This window comes from Mus caroli, chromosome 1 (genome assembly GCF_900094665.2).
Source record: "Mus caroli chromosome 1, CAROLI_EIJ_v1.1, whole genome shotgun sequence".
NCBI lineage: Eukaryota > Metazoa > Chordata > Mammalia > Rodentia > Muridae > Mus > Mus caroli.
The window spans coordinates 163,926,598-163,944,895 of NC_034570.1; the positions used below are offsets into that span (position 1 = coordinate 163,926,598).

At 40.2% G+C, this 18,298-nt stretch overlaps 1 protein-coding gene across 1 annotated transcript in view; it reads right to left on the reverse strand.

Moving 5' to 3' along the window:
* The window catches only part of LOC110289470 (pyrin domain-containing protein 3-like), a 20,819-nt gene extending 10,184 nt beyond the window's left edge, over positions 1-10,635 (reverse strand). The window contains exons 1-5 of the mRNA XM_021155687.2: positions 10,365-10,635; positions 5,990-6,274; positions 4,911-5,017; positions 415-1,036; positions 186-303 (exon numbers count right to left, since the gene is read on the reverse strand). Of these exons, the coding sequence (XP_021011346.2) occupies positions 186-303; positions 415-1,036; positions 4,911-5,017; positions 5,990-6,266 (1,124 nt within the window). The 5' untranslated portion in view covers positions 6,267-6,274; positions 10,365-10,635. The remainder of the gene's footprint in view (positions 1-185; positions 304-414; positions 1,037-4,910; positions 5,018-5,989; positions 6,275-10,364) is intronic.
* Between the last annotated feature and the right edge of the window lie 7,663 nt (positions 10,636-18,298).

Consider the following 18,298-nt stretch of genomic DNA (forward strand, 5'->3'; position numbering starts at 1 on the left):
TTGCTGCAGATATCTGAGGACTATTACAGCCATGGGCCATTGCTGCTGGGGTCATTTGAAAGATCATTTGAAAGGCACTGCTGGGCACTGCTACTNGAGGAATCAAAAGGGACTGGACACTTCTTGGCACTGTTGCTGGAGTTACATGAGGGTTATTGTAACTGCTTGATATTGTTGCTGCAGACATCTGAGGACTGTTACAACCACTGGTCATTGCTGCTGGGGTCTGTTGCAACATTTGGGCATTGTGGGGCACTATTGCTGGAGTCACATGAGGGTTACTATAACTGCTAGATATTGTTGCTGCAGAAACATGAGGACTACTAAAACCACTGGACCTTGTTGATGGGGTCAGTCGAAAGCTCTGGTCACTGCTGGCCACTGTTGCTGGAGTCACCAGAGGGTTACTGTAACTGCGGTGTATTGTTGCTGTAGATATCTGAGGACTATTACAACCATTGGTCATTGTTGCTGGGTTCATTTCAAAGGTCTGGGCACGGCTGGGCACTGTTGCTCGAGGCATCAAAGGAGTTTGGACACCACTGAGTAACCTTGCTGGGGTTACCTGAGTTTTAATGAAACTACTGGATACTGCTGCTGCAGGCACCTGAGGACGATTATGACCACTTGTCTTTATGGCTTGAGTCATCTGAGTGGCCAGGACACTGCTGGGCTCTGTTTTCGGAGACTTCAGAGTAGCTTTGTGACTACAAGGAAGTGTTGAGGTTGCCAGACAGGTCTGGATGGTCTGGGTGCTGCTGGAGGCTGTCACTGGAGGCACCCGAGAAGATTTTTCACAGGTGGAATATGGTGCTGAAGAACCCTGAGATGTTGCCAATATGGTGGACGATATTTCTGTAGGCTCCAGGGATGTCTGGAGACTGCTGAAGGCTGTTGTTGGAAACCTCTGAGGAGTCAGGAGTTCCCGCTCAACCTGGCTTGTGCTGGTTGCTGAAAGTAATGGAAACTTAGGCTTTTCCTCCAAAAACTGTGTTGTCATGGTTACAGGTGATTCAGGGATAGTGTCTTTGCTTTCCTGAAAGGAAATAGTTTTGAAAAATTCTTTGTATCCTAATAAGCAGTTTTCAAAAAAATCAGATCAAACTCATCTTTGTCTTTTTCCCTTCCAAAATTACTTCTGCTCTGCCAGCATCCCTGATATAACTACCCCACCCCATCTGGGCTGCATGAGGCATCTTTAGATTGCATGTAAGTACTTCCTAAACCTAGCCCCTTCCTTTCCAATCAGAACCTGGGCACTAAATTTCACTGGTCTGGCTCAGAATACTGACTCTGCATATCTTATAAAACAGAGAAAAGGGAACCTGGTATTATTCAACTCAGAGTTACTGAATGGGAAACAAGCCATACAAGCAAAACTGGCTCCCATTTGTGAGTTTTTCTCCCCTTAGCTTCCCAAAGAAACCACTTAAAAGTGTCTGCTTTTTAGGACACAAGAGTCCCCCCCCATCCCACCCTTGTCACTCTCCTTTCAGGTGATCTGATGAGAACTGTGCATCAGGTTCCCTGAGATAATGGACCACAGAGTTAAATTTTCAGGAGATCAGATGGAGCTCAGTTGATACAGTATTTGCCTAGTACTTGATAGGCAGGACTCATTTTAATATCTGCTTAGGTTCAGGTCTGTGGCAGAACCTTCCCCTAATAAATAAAGATTTCAAGGAGCCAATCAATGGTTAGGTGGGACTTCTCAGTGGGAGAGAGGAAGAGGGGAAGCAGGAGAAAGATTCTTGCTTTTGGACCTGAGAGACATGGAAGACAAAATGTTGGTAGCAGAGGCCCTGGTTCAGGTGGCAGATTCGCCCGGATCCATTACTGGAGGATTTATAACTTAGAATAGCTTACAAATTAGGATGCTAGTTGCTGAGTCCAGAGATTGTGTTACCTGCTCATTAGAAACTAAGATTGTGTGGAGTTTTCCTTCACTTGGCTACTCAGCTGGGTTCCAGAGAAAGAAATGGTGGCAGGGCACCCCAGCCAGCCACAGGAATTTGGAACCATGGGGCATGCATGGCAATGACTCACCATGGGAACTTATTGGAGAGATTTCGGGGGCTCTGAGTCAGAGAGTCAGTCAGGCTGAGAAAAGGCCAGCCTGCCCACCACTGGCCTTTGCTGGTGCCTTGCTGGTGGTAGCATGGATTTTTTTTTTTTATAATTTTCTGCAACAATGGTCCTTTAAATATAAGGACCTTTTATATTTGGTTAAATGAAACTACTGTATATAAGACTATAAGCACACATATAAGAAGTATGTGTACATAAGGCAATACACATATTTAGGACCTTTTAAAATACTTATATAAACTTACAGGAGGCATAATACTTAAAATATTTTAAACTTAGCTTTAAAAGTAAAAAGTAATAAAAAAGATCATGTAAGAACTTTAACTGCCATGTTAATTATCACTGTTTTCTTTGCTGGTTTTGATCTCTCAGTATGTAAGTCTTCTGAGAAACAGAAGAAAGAAATAGATGCATCCAGCAATGGTAATTTGACAAAGAAAGCCATACCAGTGAAAAGACAGGGTTTTGTTTATTTTGAAGATAAAGTAGCAGGCATAGTAAACAATAGGAGAGATGAAGGGCTTTGCTTTCACAGGTCCGGTTGCAAAGGACTGTGCGGATTTGCTGCCCGGAATCACATCCAATGCATGATTTGCCAGTGTAATTGTAAAATATAGTCATTAAAAAGTCTTTACTCTATGTATCAAAAGATGGCCTAGTCGGCCATCACTGGAAAGAGAGGCCCATTGGACTTGCAAACTTTATATGCCCCAGTACAGGGGAACGCCAGGGCCAAAAAGTGGGAGTGGGTGGGTAGGGGAGTGGGGGGGGGGAGTGTATTGGGGACTTTTTGGATAGAGCATTGGAAATGTAAATGAGGAAAATACCTAATTAAAAAAAAAGTCTTTGCTCAAACAAAACAAAGATAAAAAGAAGTAAAAATAGTTGATGTCATCCAAACAAAACTGATTATTTATGGCCTTTTCTTCAGGCTTAGGTATGTTTTAATTATATTATAATTACTTATAAAGACAGATAATTAGATGTGAACATTGATTTTATATTCAAAGTAAAACAACTGTAATAATTAAAATGACAAAACATTGGTCATATAGAGATTCCAGGTATGATAGAATTCAATAAAGTAAACATTTGTAAGTGATTTTCAGGGTTTCACAATGTACACTATAAAAGAACGAATGGCTACATTAAATAAGCAAGTTAGTGGGAGATTGGATGATAAGCTCCTTCAAGATTTTTTTGTTGTTTTGTTTGTTGTTTGTTTTGTTTTCGAGACAGGGTTTCTCTGTGTAGCCCTGGCTGTCCTGGAACTCACACTGTAGACCAGGCTGGCCTCGAACTCAGAAATTCGCCTGCCTCTGCCTCCCAAGTGCTGGGATTAAAGGCGTGCACCACCACACCCGGCTCCTTCAAGATTTTTATCATTGTGAAGAAGTCTGGAGTATCTTGAATGAATAGAGTTAATATTTCTGTCAATCAAATTGTAGCTCACCCGATAAGTAGAACACTTGCCAAGTATAAAGGAAGCCCAATCATAACTTTTAAATGTATGTATAGGTAAAGTGTTTTAAATGATCAAATCATGTGATAGTCCTGGTGAAATGAAACTACTATATGTAGCTTGTTAAGACCATAATTTATTTCTTAATAACATATCCCTTGTCAAGGGCAAAAGCTTCTCACTGAGGTCTTCATAGAAGCATTTGATAATGTGATAGTTGATTTGGTCATAGGATGGAATTGTGCAGGCTTCAGGAGTTTGTAGTTTATTTCCCCCTTTTTCAAAGGAAAAAAATGCAAACATTTTCTACTTCTAATGACTCATCTTCTCTTTTGTGTATTAGAGGTTGAACTTGGGGTCTTTTGTGTGCCAAGTTCGGCTCCACTATGGGGTTTTATCCTCAGTTCTTGTCGTGTGTTTTAAAATTGTATGAAGAACAATGATTTTAATTGCAAGATAAATAATTCCGTGTTACTGGATTCTGAGTCTATTGATTCCTTGGAAACTGCACTTTCTGAACCAATGGCCAGACAAGAGCATAGGATCCTCTCGTCCATGAACAGAAACACTTCATGCACATCACTACTCTATGCACATGTCCTTGATGGGAGAACACCTACATTTAGAAAGTGCAAGTTGAGTTCAGTGTCCTTTTACAGGCTGTGAAAGGCCATATCCTTAAACTGACTGCTACGTTTGCAAATGTTCTCAAAAGGAAGAATGTTCTCAAAAAGGAGTTTAATGTCCTTTAACAGGCTGTGGAAGGTCATGTCCTTAAACTGAATGCTACTTTTGCAAATGTTCTCAAAAGGAAGAATGAGGGATTTGAGAGGAGAATTATGGGAGAAGAGTATTTGCTGCACATACATGAGGACCTATGATCGGATCCCAGCATCCTCATAAAAATCTGGGCTTTCTGTAGGTGACCCCAGGACCATGAAAGGCATAGATGGGATGGTCTCTGAGGCTTGCTGCCTACCAGCACAGCTCCAGGTTCAGGGAAAGACTCTATCTTAAAGGAGTAAGGCAGAGAGTGGTTAAGCAGAGTATTTGAAGTCCTCCTATGACATCAGTGATAACATGCACACACATGTATGTAAATCACACACACACACACACTCACAAAGCTAGTAATGATTTTATATATTTGTTGCAGAAAATTATATTATAATGAAGTAAACATTAGTTCTTCAGTTTTAAAACAAAATGAGTGACCAGAAATTATGAATATGTTCACCCTTCATTTTGTTTCATCTAGGTCTTTGGCACACATGAGGGGCATAGACTAAGTACTCAAAGGAAAGTCCCGGAGAGAAAAAGCTTAGTGGATGCTTTTTCAGTGAGATCTTAGACGGTGTACCTCTGATGAAGCTGTCACCATAGCTGGTTCTACTTCCCAAGCTTCCATCAGGCTGGAGGTAAGTGGGAGAGGACTGGATTCAGATTTTATTTTGGTTTTATTTTTAACTGATGAAACAAAGAAAAGACAATTAATAGATGAAGCTCTCCTGTTGTAAGAGGGCTGAAGTCCATTTTATGCATTTGCCTCCTGCTTATGTCTCAGTACATTTCCTGTCCCTGCCACCAACAATATAGACACAGGAAATGCTCCTGGGTTTCCTTGCTCTTCTCAGGTACAAGTGGCAGGACACTTATCCCTCTTGGGGACTTGTATGCATCCCAGCCAAGCCCCATCTCAGCCCTTTTATCCTATAGTTTGCTTTTAAGAATATAAGATTTGCATGACGATATGACAGATTATATTGTATTGGTCACCCCAAATTAGAGAAACAGAGGAAGAAGATGTAAGCAGTCCTGGCACGTAACAGAGGCATAACAGTGGGTTTCCATTGCTTACCTTTTGGGCTCCTTTTTATTTTCTTGAGACAGGATCTCACCATGAACCCCAGGCTAGCCTTAAACTGGAGATCTCTCTGCCCAAGCCTGCTGAGTGCTAAGATCACTATGTGAGGAAGTATGTCTACCATTGTTTCCATTTATTTTGAACCCAGTAACTTTATAAAAGGAACATCTCTTAGATTCAGAATTCTAATTCAATGTCGTCTCACACTTGTTGCTGGAAGACATACTAATGATGGTGTTTCTTAATTTGGAATTGTGGGACATTGTAAATGTGGTATTAAGTTTTTTCTTTGTAACTTTCTACTCTTTGCACCGTATTGGAAGCCACTGTTTCTCCAAACAGCTTCTATTTTTGTTGTTTTCTTTCCTTTACCCACCCCAATGACATCTACCTATAAACCCATTACAGTTCTTTGTAGGAAAGGAGTTCCCTAAGTTTCCAACATTTAAAGTGGTGGCATTTTATAGGTCCTGATGTATACACTGGGAAGACTTATCAGCTATGATCACTGCAAGGAGCTGGCAAGGTTAGGGAGGGTAGAGAAAATGTGGGCATCCAGACTGCTTCTCTCTTACCTTTCTCCTTCTTTTTTCTAAGTATATCAACACGATCTGCAAGTTCTGGAATGTCTTCACATACTTCTATCAGTTTACTCAATCCAGCATCCCCTGGGAACTTTTCTTCCATTAAATCAGCAATCTTAATTCTGTCATAATCATCTTGCATGTTCTTAGTCAGTTTTAGGTCATGGTTCAGTAAGGACTTAAGTGCTCTAAAGTTATAGTCATTCATATATTCTAATCCAGACAGAAGAACAATTTGCTTGTAGTAATTCACCATCTCTCCAGTCATGGATAAGCCTACAAGAGAATAACAGTAGACTAAATTACACACATAAGAGACCATTTAAAATACAGAGCATATCTAGGTGAGCGAACAGCCCTTGACATAGTGTTGTCCTTAGCTGTGCATGTGAAAAAAATGGAGCATTGATTACTAACTGTGCCACTGTGGGAAACAATGAGTGCAGAACCGCTTGGTTAGTAAACCAGTCTAAGGAACTCTTCCCTGTTGATGATGATGGGTGAGTGAGGTCGCTGAAGGTGGTTATGGGAAATCACCTTTAGTTACAGTGTATAGAGTATGGGCTGTGAAGGTTGAAATCCCAGGTCCTTTTTTCCATTGTATATTGATCCTGGACTTTGGTTCTTCCCCCATTCTTTTTTTTTTTTCTTTTTTAACAATTGTTTATTGTTTTATCTATTTACTTATATCCCACTTGTTCTTCTCCCACCTTGTGAGAGATCAAGCTGTGGGAAACCAGACCTTCAACAACTCCCACCCTGAGATCCAATTGACCCTTTGTTGGGAGCCGAGCCACCCCCTCCTTCTTATCTTGACCAGGCACCTGGGACTTTTTAGACAGAGCTAGCATTCCAAGATAAGCCACAAGATGTTTGAAGCCTGCACTCAGCATCTGCCTCAGATGTCCATCTCTCTCTGTGTGCTTTGATTATTCCCCCTCGCCCCCTCCCTATTTCCTGTCACTGTGTGATTATAATCGGGCTCCCAGCCTCCATTAAACAGACCTTGACAACTATTTGCTTGGTCTTGCTCCCTTTTCTCGCCCTTTTCTTTTTCAGGATTGTTCCCCCTGGACCCCATGAATAACTAGGTCCTGCAGGTCGGGATACCACTTGGTTTGCCCTCAGAGAGTTCCTCCTGCCATCCTCCCTCCCCAATATTACCTCATCCTGGTGCATCAAGTCTTTGCAGGATGAGGCACATCCTCTCCCAGTGATGCCAGAAGTGGCAGCCCTCTGCTACATATGTGACAGGGGCATGGGGCCAGCCTGCTTATGCTCTTTGGTTGGTGTCTCAGTCCCTGGGAGCACTCAGGGGTCCAAGTTAGTTGACACTGTCTTTATTTGGTACTATAACCTGCCCCTAGATATCCCCCTGTGACTCCCTTACTTGCCCATGCTCAAGTGGCTTATCTATAAATGGTCTTTGTGTTCACTCAGTGTATAGGAATGGGTGTTGGCTACAACAGGATGAACCTGGCCCAGGCATTGACTCTAGTCCACTTGGCTCTTTGTTAAGCAGCTTCCATTAGCATCCTGTCTCACCAGGTGTTAGATCTTGCTTTCCGTGTCCCTGGTATTGTCATTTTGCTAAGTATTTTCTAGTGCCAGATGGCAGCATTCACTGGAGGATATTATTTCAATAGCTACTTGCTTTGTTCTCCTTTTAGACTTGACTTTTTAAAATGGGTATTCCTTGCTCATAGTGCCAGTTTTCTCTGTATAGGCTGTGTTTAAATGCTACTAAGATAAGCTAATAGCTGACCAGTGTTTTTAATAAATTTTTTTTAATCCTTAAAATACTTCAGAAGTCCTTGGATAATTTGCTTCTTTTAAATATGGTTCTTTTATATTTGTGATATGGCACACTTTGGAATGCACAGCACCCATTCCCTTGGCATGCTCTGTGAAGTAGATGGTGTCCTTTTCATCACCATTCTTGTATTGCTTTCTCTGTCTGCCATCTATGATGACCTTTAAGAAGCAACTGAGACTTTGCCTTCTGGAAATTCCCAAAATTCTCTCACTAGACCAAAGTTCCTTTTCTATACATGATTAGGAGTTTCTAAACATCCTTAATAACTCTCAAGGATGGAATAAATCTGATATTTGCTTAAAGTTTAAGTGATTTTAGTTATGGGTTATTTTATCCATCTGTCTGTGTCTGTCTCTCTGTCTCTGTCTCTGTCTATCTCTCTCTGAGTCTCTGTGTGTAAGTGTGTATATGTGTGTGTGTGTGTGTGTGTTTGTGTGTGTAATATTCTAATCAGAGTGCTAAGTGTTCTCAGTCTACTAACCTTTTACAACAGCATTGTCTGGCAGACAGGGTTCAGAGGATGAAAGCAAGTCTACAAAGAGAAATAGAACCTTGATGGTGAGGAATAGTAAAGAAGATCAGATCATATGAAAGACCATACTCTCTAGAGCAATCAGATTTCAGCAAAATAATGGGATGATTTTATGTTACAATGGCCTAAGATACTACAAACTGAAGGAGTTTTAAAATTTTGAAGGTTGTATTTATTTTATGATTTTTGACAATAAGCTTATACCAAAATATAGACTGATGTGAAATGACAGGAGATCTTGATATTTTTGATATAATCTGATTACATGTAAATGCTCATTCTTTGCTGTTAAAAATATTATTTTTTAAATTTTGCAATAATGATCCCAATCTCAACAATATTCAGTAGTATAGTATTTCAGGTATTTACATTAAAACCCATCTTCAGCCAGCAAATCCGAGATATCAAAGTATAGTCATCCCCAATGGTGCAAAGAGGTACCCTTAACTTAACCTACATAAAACAAAACCTGAGAATGAGTGTCTGAATGTAGACCAATTCACACTCAGAGAAGAAAGCCTCAACGGTATTCTCTGGCATCAGTGCCTCAGCAGTTTTAGATGAGCTAATGTATCAGGAAGAGCTCTTGGAAGTGTGCTATGAAAATAGTATGTGCAGTTGAGAGCTCCTCAGAGTAAAACATAAGCAAGGTGAAAACTGGGTGAGTCTCTGCCTCAGGAGTGAAACTCTCCTTAGAGAGAGGAGAGACAGGAAGGGTATCAACAGGACCACTGAAGGAGGAAACAACATAAGCTCAGTAATGTTGTTGACTTCACTTGTTAACCACTTGAGTTATAAAGAGAAGGCAAGAAAAGAAATGCAGATGTCCCATAATAGAAGTAGTCATAATAAAATCCAGAAAAATGTGTCCTCAACCTACCCTACAGGAGCTAACATAATTGGTTAATTAACATCCTTTGTCAAATTTTCTTTAATATGTGCATCTAAAGGTTACCATTAAGACATGCATTCATGGAAATTATAAAATAAATCCTTTTTATAGAAACTAATAAGAGCCGATTTTTTTCTATATTAGCATTGTCTTAATTGGAACCAAAAATATAAAATTCTTCTACGAAAACCAAAAGAATGACAATAGTTTACATCCTAGAAATAGAAAAGTGTTTTAATAATAGAATTGTCTAGTAATAAATTAAAAACCAAATTTTAATGTATGATTTAGGAGAATTTATCTTAATTTCTAAATGAAGAGAGTCATAACTTTTGTAAATCTTAGAAAGTCTGGGCAGCATAATTAATACACCTAATAAGTAATAGATCAACCACAGTGCACAGAGGGTCTGCAGAAGAGTCTAAAAGTGTGAAGTATAGAAATAGTTCTGATGAACCTCCAACTCTTTTCTAAATCTTACCACCAGAACACAAAATCAAAGAAAACTAAAAAACAAAAACCCAAAGCAATTAACTTTCAGGATGATACAGATGTCTACAATACCACCTTATCCACTTGCAGTAGAGGTGAATGAAGACCATTTAATGTGCTTCTGAAGTCAATAAAACCCTAGGTTTGCAATCACTATGAATCTGGGACAACTTTGACCACATATGCCCATTGGTGCCCAGGTTGTGTATGGTTGCAATAATAGATAATGCAGCCTGAGAGCTAGATGCATTTTTTTTTCACTGAATATTATTACTTCATGGCAATTTTTCCTGTCACAAACTTGTCTTTTGCCCAGCCACTCACTACAACCACCAGGTTCTAAGCACTCTCAAGCCAAGAAAACTAAAGCCCTCTTCTAATTCACTTATCCAGACTTACCTAAAAAACGTGTATTTTATAATCTGAAATATGCCCCTTTTTGGGTCAGTGTTACTGGTGGAAGAATAAGGATGCCTAGCATCTTCATGAGCCAAGGACCTGAATCCAGATACTGGAAATTCACTGCTCAGTGTAGCAGCCACCAGCTTGGCTTCCTTCTCTCTCAACCAAAAGATCAACAAGGATTTCACCTGTAGTCTTGTGCATTCACAGAGAAAGCAGGGGGAGGACTCACCTCTTCAGAAAATTCTTCAGTGGTATCCAGTTTTGCAGGGCAGGAAGCTGTGAGTGAATGAGCAAGTGAGCAAGCAAGTGTGTGTGTGTGTGTGTGTGTGTGTGTGTGTGTGTGTGTGTGTGTGTGTGTGTGTGAAGATAAAAAAGTAAATAGTAAATCTCTCAGAAGGTGATCCAGGGGATTTTGTAGTCTCCTGAAATTCTGAGAAAATGAAGTGTTTTCAGAGAGAGATGGAAAGCTGACTCTGGTTAGAGTCACTGCACAGACTGCTCAGACTGAGAGGTTTTCTGTTTCTCATCCTGTTCTACGGTGAGGGGAGTGGACAAGGTTCATAGCTTTTGATTTCCTCAGAAACTGAAACTCAAGAGTTTCCTTCCTGTTCACCACAAAAGTCAAAGAGAGCTAGTTACACTCAGGATGTTTCTTGCAGATCTTCATCGGTACAAGATTCAGATTTATAATCCTCATGTCCTACAGGCTTACAAAAGGATCCCTAGAAATCTTCCTTCCTTTGAATGAAGGTGAACTTAGACCAAAAAAGCCAAGTCACCCAGCCTCTTCTTTCTTTTCTGCTCAGGACAGAGTCAGTATCAGGAGATCTTTGCTGTGTCAGTTGCCAGCTGCATGTGAATGGGTTTCAAGGAAAATCTGAGATGAAAAGGCTCCTAGTTTTAAGTCGTTCCTGTAGCATCTATGCATCCATTAGTAGCTTCCAAGACCTAGACTTGCAAGAGCATAATGTTACAAACACACAACTCCAAGCTGCAGCCTCAAATAGATAGAAAGGCATTTGGCATTATCCACCTCCCTCTTGATTATAAAACTAAGCTCTCCTCCTTCAATGGTGAAGTTAATGTTTCCTCAGTGTCTCTACATGATTTCTGGGTAAGCACAGGGTACCCTGGGACCTGGGAGACAGTGGGAAACCTCGAGGTTTGATTGAGATTATGGGCTGAAATAATGCTTGTCCTGCTGCATTTTCCTGGGATGGAGAGTTCAAGGATTAAGATTTGTTGTGATCCTGAAACATGGAAAAATGGCATCAAGCAGCAGATAATGGCATGCGAGCCTGCCAGCTGGTCTGCAAAAGAGGATAATGCCATAGCTAGGTAACCAGTCACCTGGATGAAAATGATTAGTGTTAAATTTCTTTCCAACTGAAAGTCTTGGGCAACTTCTGGATGTCTCTGCCTTTGATAGTAGAACAGTTGGGGGAATCACCATCCCTGACCTCAAGCTTTCCTACAGAGCAAAAGTGATTCAACAAGCATGGTATTGGTACAGAGACAGACATGTTGATCAATGGAATAGAAATGAAGACCCAGAAATAAAACCACACACTTCCCATCACTTGATCTTGACAAGCCAAAACTATACAATGGAAAAAAAGAAAGCATTTCAAAAAAGGGTGTTAGTCTAACTGGCTGTCTGTATGTAGAAGAATGAAAATAGACCCATATTTATCACCTTGGACAAAGCTCAAATATAATTAGCTCAAGGACATCAACATAAAATCAGATACACTGAATCTAATAGAAGAGATAATGGGAACTCATTGGCACAGGGGGAAATTTCCTAAACAGAACTCCAATGGTTCATGCTCTAAGATCAAGGATTGATAAATGGGACCTCATGAAACTGTCAAGGTTCTGTAAAGCAAAGAACATAGTTGATAAGACAGATCAGCAACCTACAGATTTGGAAATAATCTTCACTAACCCCACATCAAATAGAGGGCTAATATCCAAAAATACATAAAGAACTCAAGAAGCTAATCACCAAAAAACCAAATAACTTAATCAAAAAATGGAGTATAGAACTAAAACTAGATTTCAATTCTGAGGAATCTCGAATGACTGAGAAGCACCTAAAGAAATGTCTAAAGTCCTTAGTGGTCAGAGAAATGCAAATCAAAACGGCACTGAGATTCCACCTTACACCAATCAGAATGGCTACGATCAAAATCACAGGTGACAACACATATTGGAGAGGATGTGTAGAAAGAGGAACAGTCCTTCATTGAGAATGGGATTGCAAACTGGTCCAACCACTCTAGAAATCAATCTGGAGGTTCCTTAGAAAATTGGAAATAGATCTACCTGAAGACCCAGCTATACCACTCTTGGGAATAAACCCAAAAGATGCCCCACCATCTTTGCCCCACCAACAGGGGCAAGTGTTCTCTACATTCATAGCAGCCTTATTTGATAGCCCGAAGCTGGAAACAACCCAGATGTCCCATGACAGAAGAATAGATACAGAAATTGTAGTTCATTTACACAATGGAATGCTACTCAGCTATTAAGAATGAGGACATTCTGAGTTTTGCAGGCAAAAAGATGGAACTAGAAAATATCATCCTGAGTGAGCTAACTCTGACCCAAAAGGACATGTATGACGTGTACTCACTAATAAGCAGATCGTAGCAAAAAAAAAAAAAAAAAAAAGTATAAAAGGTCAAGAAGTTGAAGTGCCAAGTGAGGATGCCTTAGTTCTACTTGGGAGAGAGAAGAAATCAATCACAACTGGGGAGGGTGGGAACTGGGAGGGAAAGTAGATGGGGAGAGAGTGAGTGGGTGAAAGAGGAGAACCTGATCTGATATTGGGTGAGTGAAAAGGACTGAAGCCCTGAGGACCAGCAGAAAGAATGGAAACAGGCAACCTCAGGAGATAGGAGGTTGGGGGAACCCTCCAGGATATACTAGAAACCTGAGAGGTAGGAGACTTTCAGGACTCAAAGGGAGAGACATTAGATGAAATGCCAGATGGACAGTAGGGAGATGGAACTTATAGAGTCCACCTCCAGCAGGAAGAAGGATATCAAATGAGGGAGCAGGGTGTTGTCTCACAGTCACTACTCTGACCCATAATTGTTCCTTTCTGAAAGATTTACAGGGATAGAAATGAAGAGGTGCCTGAGAAAAAGAAGATCCAGTGACAGGCCCAAAGTGGTTTCCAGCTAAAGAGGAGGTCTCAAGGCCTGACACTATTACCGAGGTTTGGAGTGCTCACAAAAAGGGACCTATCATGAGGACACTCAGGAAGACCCAACAAGCAGCTGAAAAAGTCAGATGCAGATATTTGCACCCAACCAATAGACAGTAGCAGCTGACACCTTTTGTTGAATTAGGGAAGGCTGAAAGAAGCTGAGGAGAAGGGCAATCCTGTAGGAGCACCAGCAGTCTCAATTAATATGGACCCCCAATATCTCTCCAACACTGGACCATCAAATAGACAGCATATACCAGCTGATATGAGGCCCTCAACACACATACATTTGATGACTGCTGGTTCTATATTCATCCAGAGATGATGCACCTAACCCTCAAGAGACTGGAGGCCCCAGGGAGTTTAGAGAGAGGTCATGTAAAGTTGGAGGTGAGGTCATCCATGTGGAGACAGGGGGTTTGGGAGGAGGTATGGGATGTGGAACAGTCAATGTTTGGACGTGAGTGGGGGGAATAAAATATGGAGTGTAAAAATAAATAAGTTAATTAATTAAAGAAATAAGAAAAAATACTAGAGTGGGAGGGCTGAATTATAAGCCATCTGACAAACAATTTAAACTTTAGGATAACTTACTCAGAAATACCTTCTGTTTTGAATTACATGTTTGTGTGTGTGTTTGTATGTGTTTATATATATATGTGTGTGTATATATATATACATGCACACATACATGTATACATATGTATATATTCTATTTTTTAAAAAAAATGAAGTATGTAGCAGGCAGGAGGAACATTAGCAAGTGTTATTTTCTTGTCTTTTGTTTCTTCTACAGGAGTTGAGTAAGTTAGAGCTCTTATAGAGACCTAGGGCATTAGCACCCTTAGCTTTTCAAGTCTTACAACTCTTCAAAGGATGTAAAGACAGCCTAGCATTACAGCCTCTGGGCAATCTTAGGTGTTGAGATGTGTCAGTCCTTGGTAGGGTCTGATTTTGAAGTTCCCAAGTCTGAGGTGTCTGACCCCTTTGACTCTAAAGCAGTGGTTCTTAACCTGTAACAGTGACTCTTTTGCATGTTCAATGATACTTTCACCAGGGTTGTGTATTAGATATTCTGCGTATGAGATATGTATATTAAGATTCATAAGAGTAGTAACATTACAGTTATAAAGCAGCAACAAAATAATTTCATGGTTGGAGGTCACCGAATTGATCCACTCTTATCTCCTTGTACTAAGTTCAAGTCTAAGTGGATCAAGGATCTCCATATAAAACCAGAGACACCAAAATTTATAGAGGAGAAAGTGGGGGAAGGCCTTGAATTTATGGGCACAGGGGAAAAATTCCTGAACAGAACAGCAATGCTTGTGCTGTAAGATAAAGAATCAACAAATGGGGCCTCATAAAATTGCAAAGCTTCTGTAAGGCAAAAGACACTGTCAAAAAGGCCACCAACAGATTGGGAAAGGATTTTTACCAATCCTAAATCTGATAGGGGACTAATATTCAAATTATACAAAGAACTCAAGAAGATGGAAAATCAAAAGAACCCATTAAAAAATGGGGCACAGAGCTAAACAAAAAATTCTCAACTGAGGAATACTGAATGGCTGAGAAACACCGGAAAAAATGTTCAACATCCTTAATCATCAGGGAAATGCAAATCAAAACAACCCTGAGATTCCACCTCACACCAGTCAGAATGGCTAAGATCAAAAATTCAGGTGACAGTAAATGCTGGTAAGGATGTGGAGAAAGAGGAACACTCCTCCGTTGTTGGTGGGATTTCAAGCTTGTAGAACCACTCTGGAAATCAGTCTGGGGATTCCTCAGAATATTGGACATAGTATTACTGGAGGATCCAGCAATACCTCTCCTGGGCATATATCCAGAAGATGTTCTAACTGGTAATAAGAACACATGCTCCATTATGTTCATAGTAGCCTTATTTATAATAGCCAGAAGCTGGAAAGAATCCAGATGACCCTCAACAGAGGACTGGATACAGAAAATGGGGTACATTTGCACAATGGAGTACTACTCAGCTACTAAAAACAATGAATTTATCAAATTCTTAGGCAAATGGATGGATCTGGAGGGTATAATCCTGAGTATGGTAACCCAATCACAAAAGAACTCACATGATATGAACTCACTGATAAGTGGATATTAGCCCAGAAACTTAGAATACCCAAGAGACAATTTGCCAAACACATGAAACTCAAGTAGAAGGAAGACTAAATTGTGGATATTTCATCCCTCCTTAGAATGGGGAACAAAATACCCATGTAAGGAGTTACAGAGACAAAGTTCAGAGCTGAGATGGACGGAAGGACCATGCAGAGTCTGCCCGATTCGGGGATCCATACCATAATCAACCACCAAACCCAGACATTATTGCATATGCCAGCAAGATTTTGCTGACAGGACCCTGCTATAGCTGTCTCTTGTGAGGCTATGCTAGTGCATGGCAAATACAGAAGTGGATGCTCACAGTAATCTATTGGATGGAACACAGGGTCCCTAAAGAAGGAGCTAGAGAAAGTATCCAAGGAGCTAAAGGGATCTGCAACCCTATAAGAGGAACAACAATATGAACTAACCAATACCCACCAGACTTGAGTCTCTAGTTACATAAGTAGCAGAGGATGGCCTAGTCGTCCAGCAATGAGAAGAGAGTCCCTTGGTCTTTAGAAGATCATATTCCCCTATGCCCCAGTATAGGGGAATACCAGGACCAGGAAGCAGGAATGGGTGGGTTGGGGAGCAGGATGGGAGGAGGGTATAGGGGACTTTCAGGATAGCATTTGAAATGTAAATTAAGAAAATATCTAGTAAAAAAGAAATACTTTCATTAAAATCTTATTTATAGTCAAATATGTCATAGAACGTAGTCATGAAAGATGGCCTGATTCATCTGAGACTAGTTTGAGTAAATGTACATCCAGACAAACTGTGTCTTTAAAGTGAACTTTTATGATAGATATTCTGTTTACCACCTCCTTCCTATGTACACTTGTGTGTGTGTAATCAAAGTAAAGTGCTCTGTGGAAAGGGACATGCAGGAGGAGTAAATGTCTACCAAAACTAAGCCTTCCAGAAATGTAATTCATATATTCTCCTTATATAATACTTTATCTGTAGTGATCTGTAATAACACAAAGCAGACTAACACAAAATGAAAGAATATTTTCCATGATAGTCCAACACAGAAAATTGTATCTGAGATAAACCTAAAATGTATGTATGTAGATAGATAGATAGATAGATAGATAGATAGATAGATAGATAGATAGTGATGGATATATAGATATAATCTACAAATGCTATTCAATGAAGACAAGTGTGACAGTGTCAAATCTACCTATGTACAGTGGGCTAGAACTAGCTTGTATCTACATTGTAGGACAATATTCCTGGAGTGATGTGATTTAATGTCTACTTACCTAAGGCCAAAAAGTTCAGATACAACCAGAGTCCAATTTGGTGAAACATTGGGATTTTTTTTATTGTGGTTCTTATAAGAATATTGATGAGGTATACTTATAGGAGCACAAATGATCCAAAGATGGCAATGTTGTCACTCCATCCTAAAGTGAGTAACATCTCACAATAGCTAGAAACTTGGACTGCCCTTCACAGGCTGCAGGCAGTCCAACACAGTGCCCCCTTCAGGAAGCTCAGTGGCTCTGGGCCTTTTCAGGACAGCTTGGTTCATCTCTACTTTTTCCAGGTGTATTTAGCTTGTCCTAGGGTTCTTATGAACATGCATGACAGCCTGTCCTGGTTTCAGGAACTTCCTGAAGTCTCTAAGTAGTTCTCTTTTTAACCTTAATGATTGTCAAGGAAATATAGGAGGTTTCACCCATTCTTAGAATACCCTGCTATTTTGCACCCTTTTAACCATCCTATGGCTTACCAGGTTTTCCTCTAAGGTGAAAGATTTTGATCTGAGTAAACTGTTATATAACAGTCCCTCTGAGATATATACATAAGGACTCGCCTTCTTGTCTGCTTTTAGTTTTACCACTCAAAGTGCAGAGAAAGACCAGTGACATTGTTATCAGTTTCTTCTATGACTTTTGGGCAAAAGAAGATCTAGAATGCCCAGCCCAATGATGGCAGGATTGTTAGAGTGGGAACAGTAGGAATCAACTGTTTTCAGATCAGACTTGAGGCTTACTAAACAAGGGAAGATTCATACCTAGCATAATCACCTTGTCAATACCTCCCAACTGGGGGTCAGTAGTTCCTAGAGAGAAACCATATAATGTATTGTCAGTTTTCCTTGAAAATATTTATGTTTCTATCCACAGACTCTTGCTACTTTCCACCTTGGTCAGAGAAGCTGCTTTTTACAGTGTGTTGCTAGTAATTCCTGTGACTCAGAACTAGGAACAGGCTTTGTGACTACAGTTTGGTTCCTCAATTAGCAGGTATTTGGCTTTCCTCTTCTTTGAACAAAAATACTACCAGTAACTTAGCCAGCCAAAGACCCTTTATATAAACTCTGGCTTTTTAGAGCACTGTCCACATGAATTGAGAAAACGGCATAGTTTTAATTATTGTCTTCAGCTCTCAAAGTTGCAGCTTCCATGATTTTTGTCAAATACTTTGTTTTAATGTCATTGAACTTGAGGAATCTACATGAACTGGAAATCATTCCATGTAAGCCAGAGAAAGAGCAGTTTCTCAACACCTGGTGGAAAGACTCCAATGATTGCTGCAAACAAGAACTTTCACATGTATGTGATACACGCTGTAGCTACTATATACAAATTGTTCTCTAGTTGTTATTAGTAAGTAGCCTATGATCACTATGTGGACCTGAAAGAACCTATCCTGTAGAAACTTTTATAGAAATATGAGATTAATCCCAGTAAAGGGATTCACCAGAACCCCGGAGCTCTTGTCTCTAGCTGCATATGTATCAAAAGATGGCCTAGTCAGCCATCAATGGAAAGAGAGGCCCATTGGACTTGCAA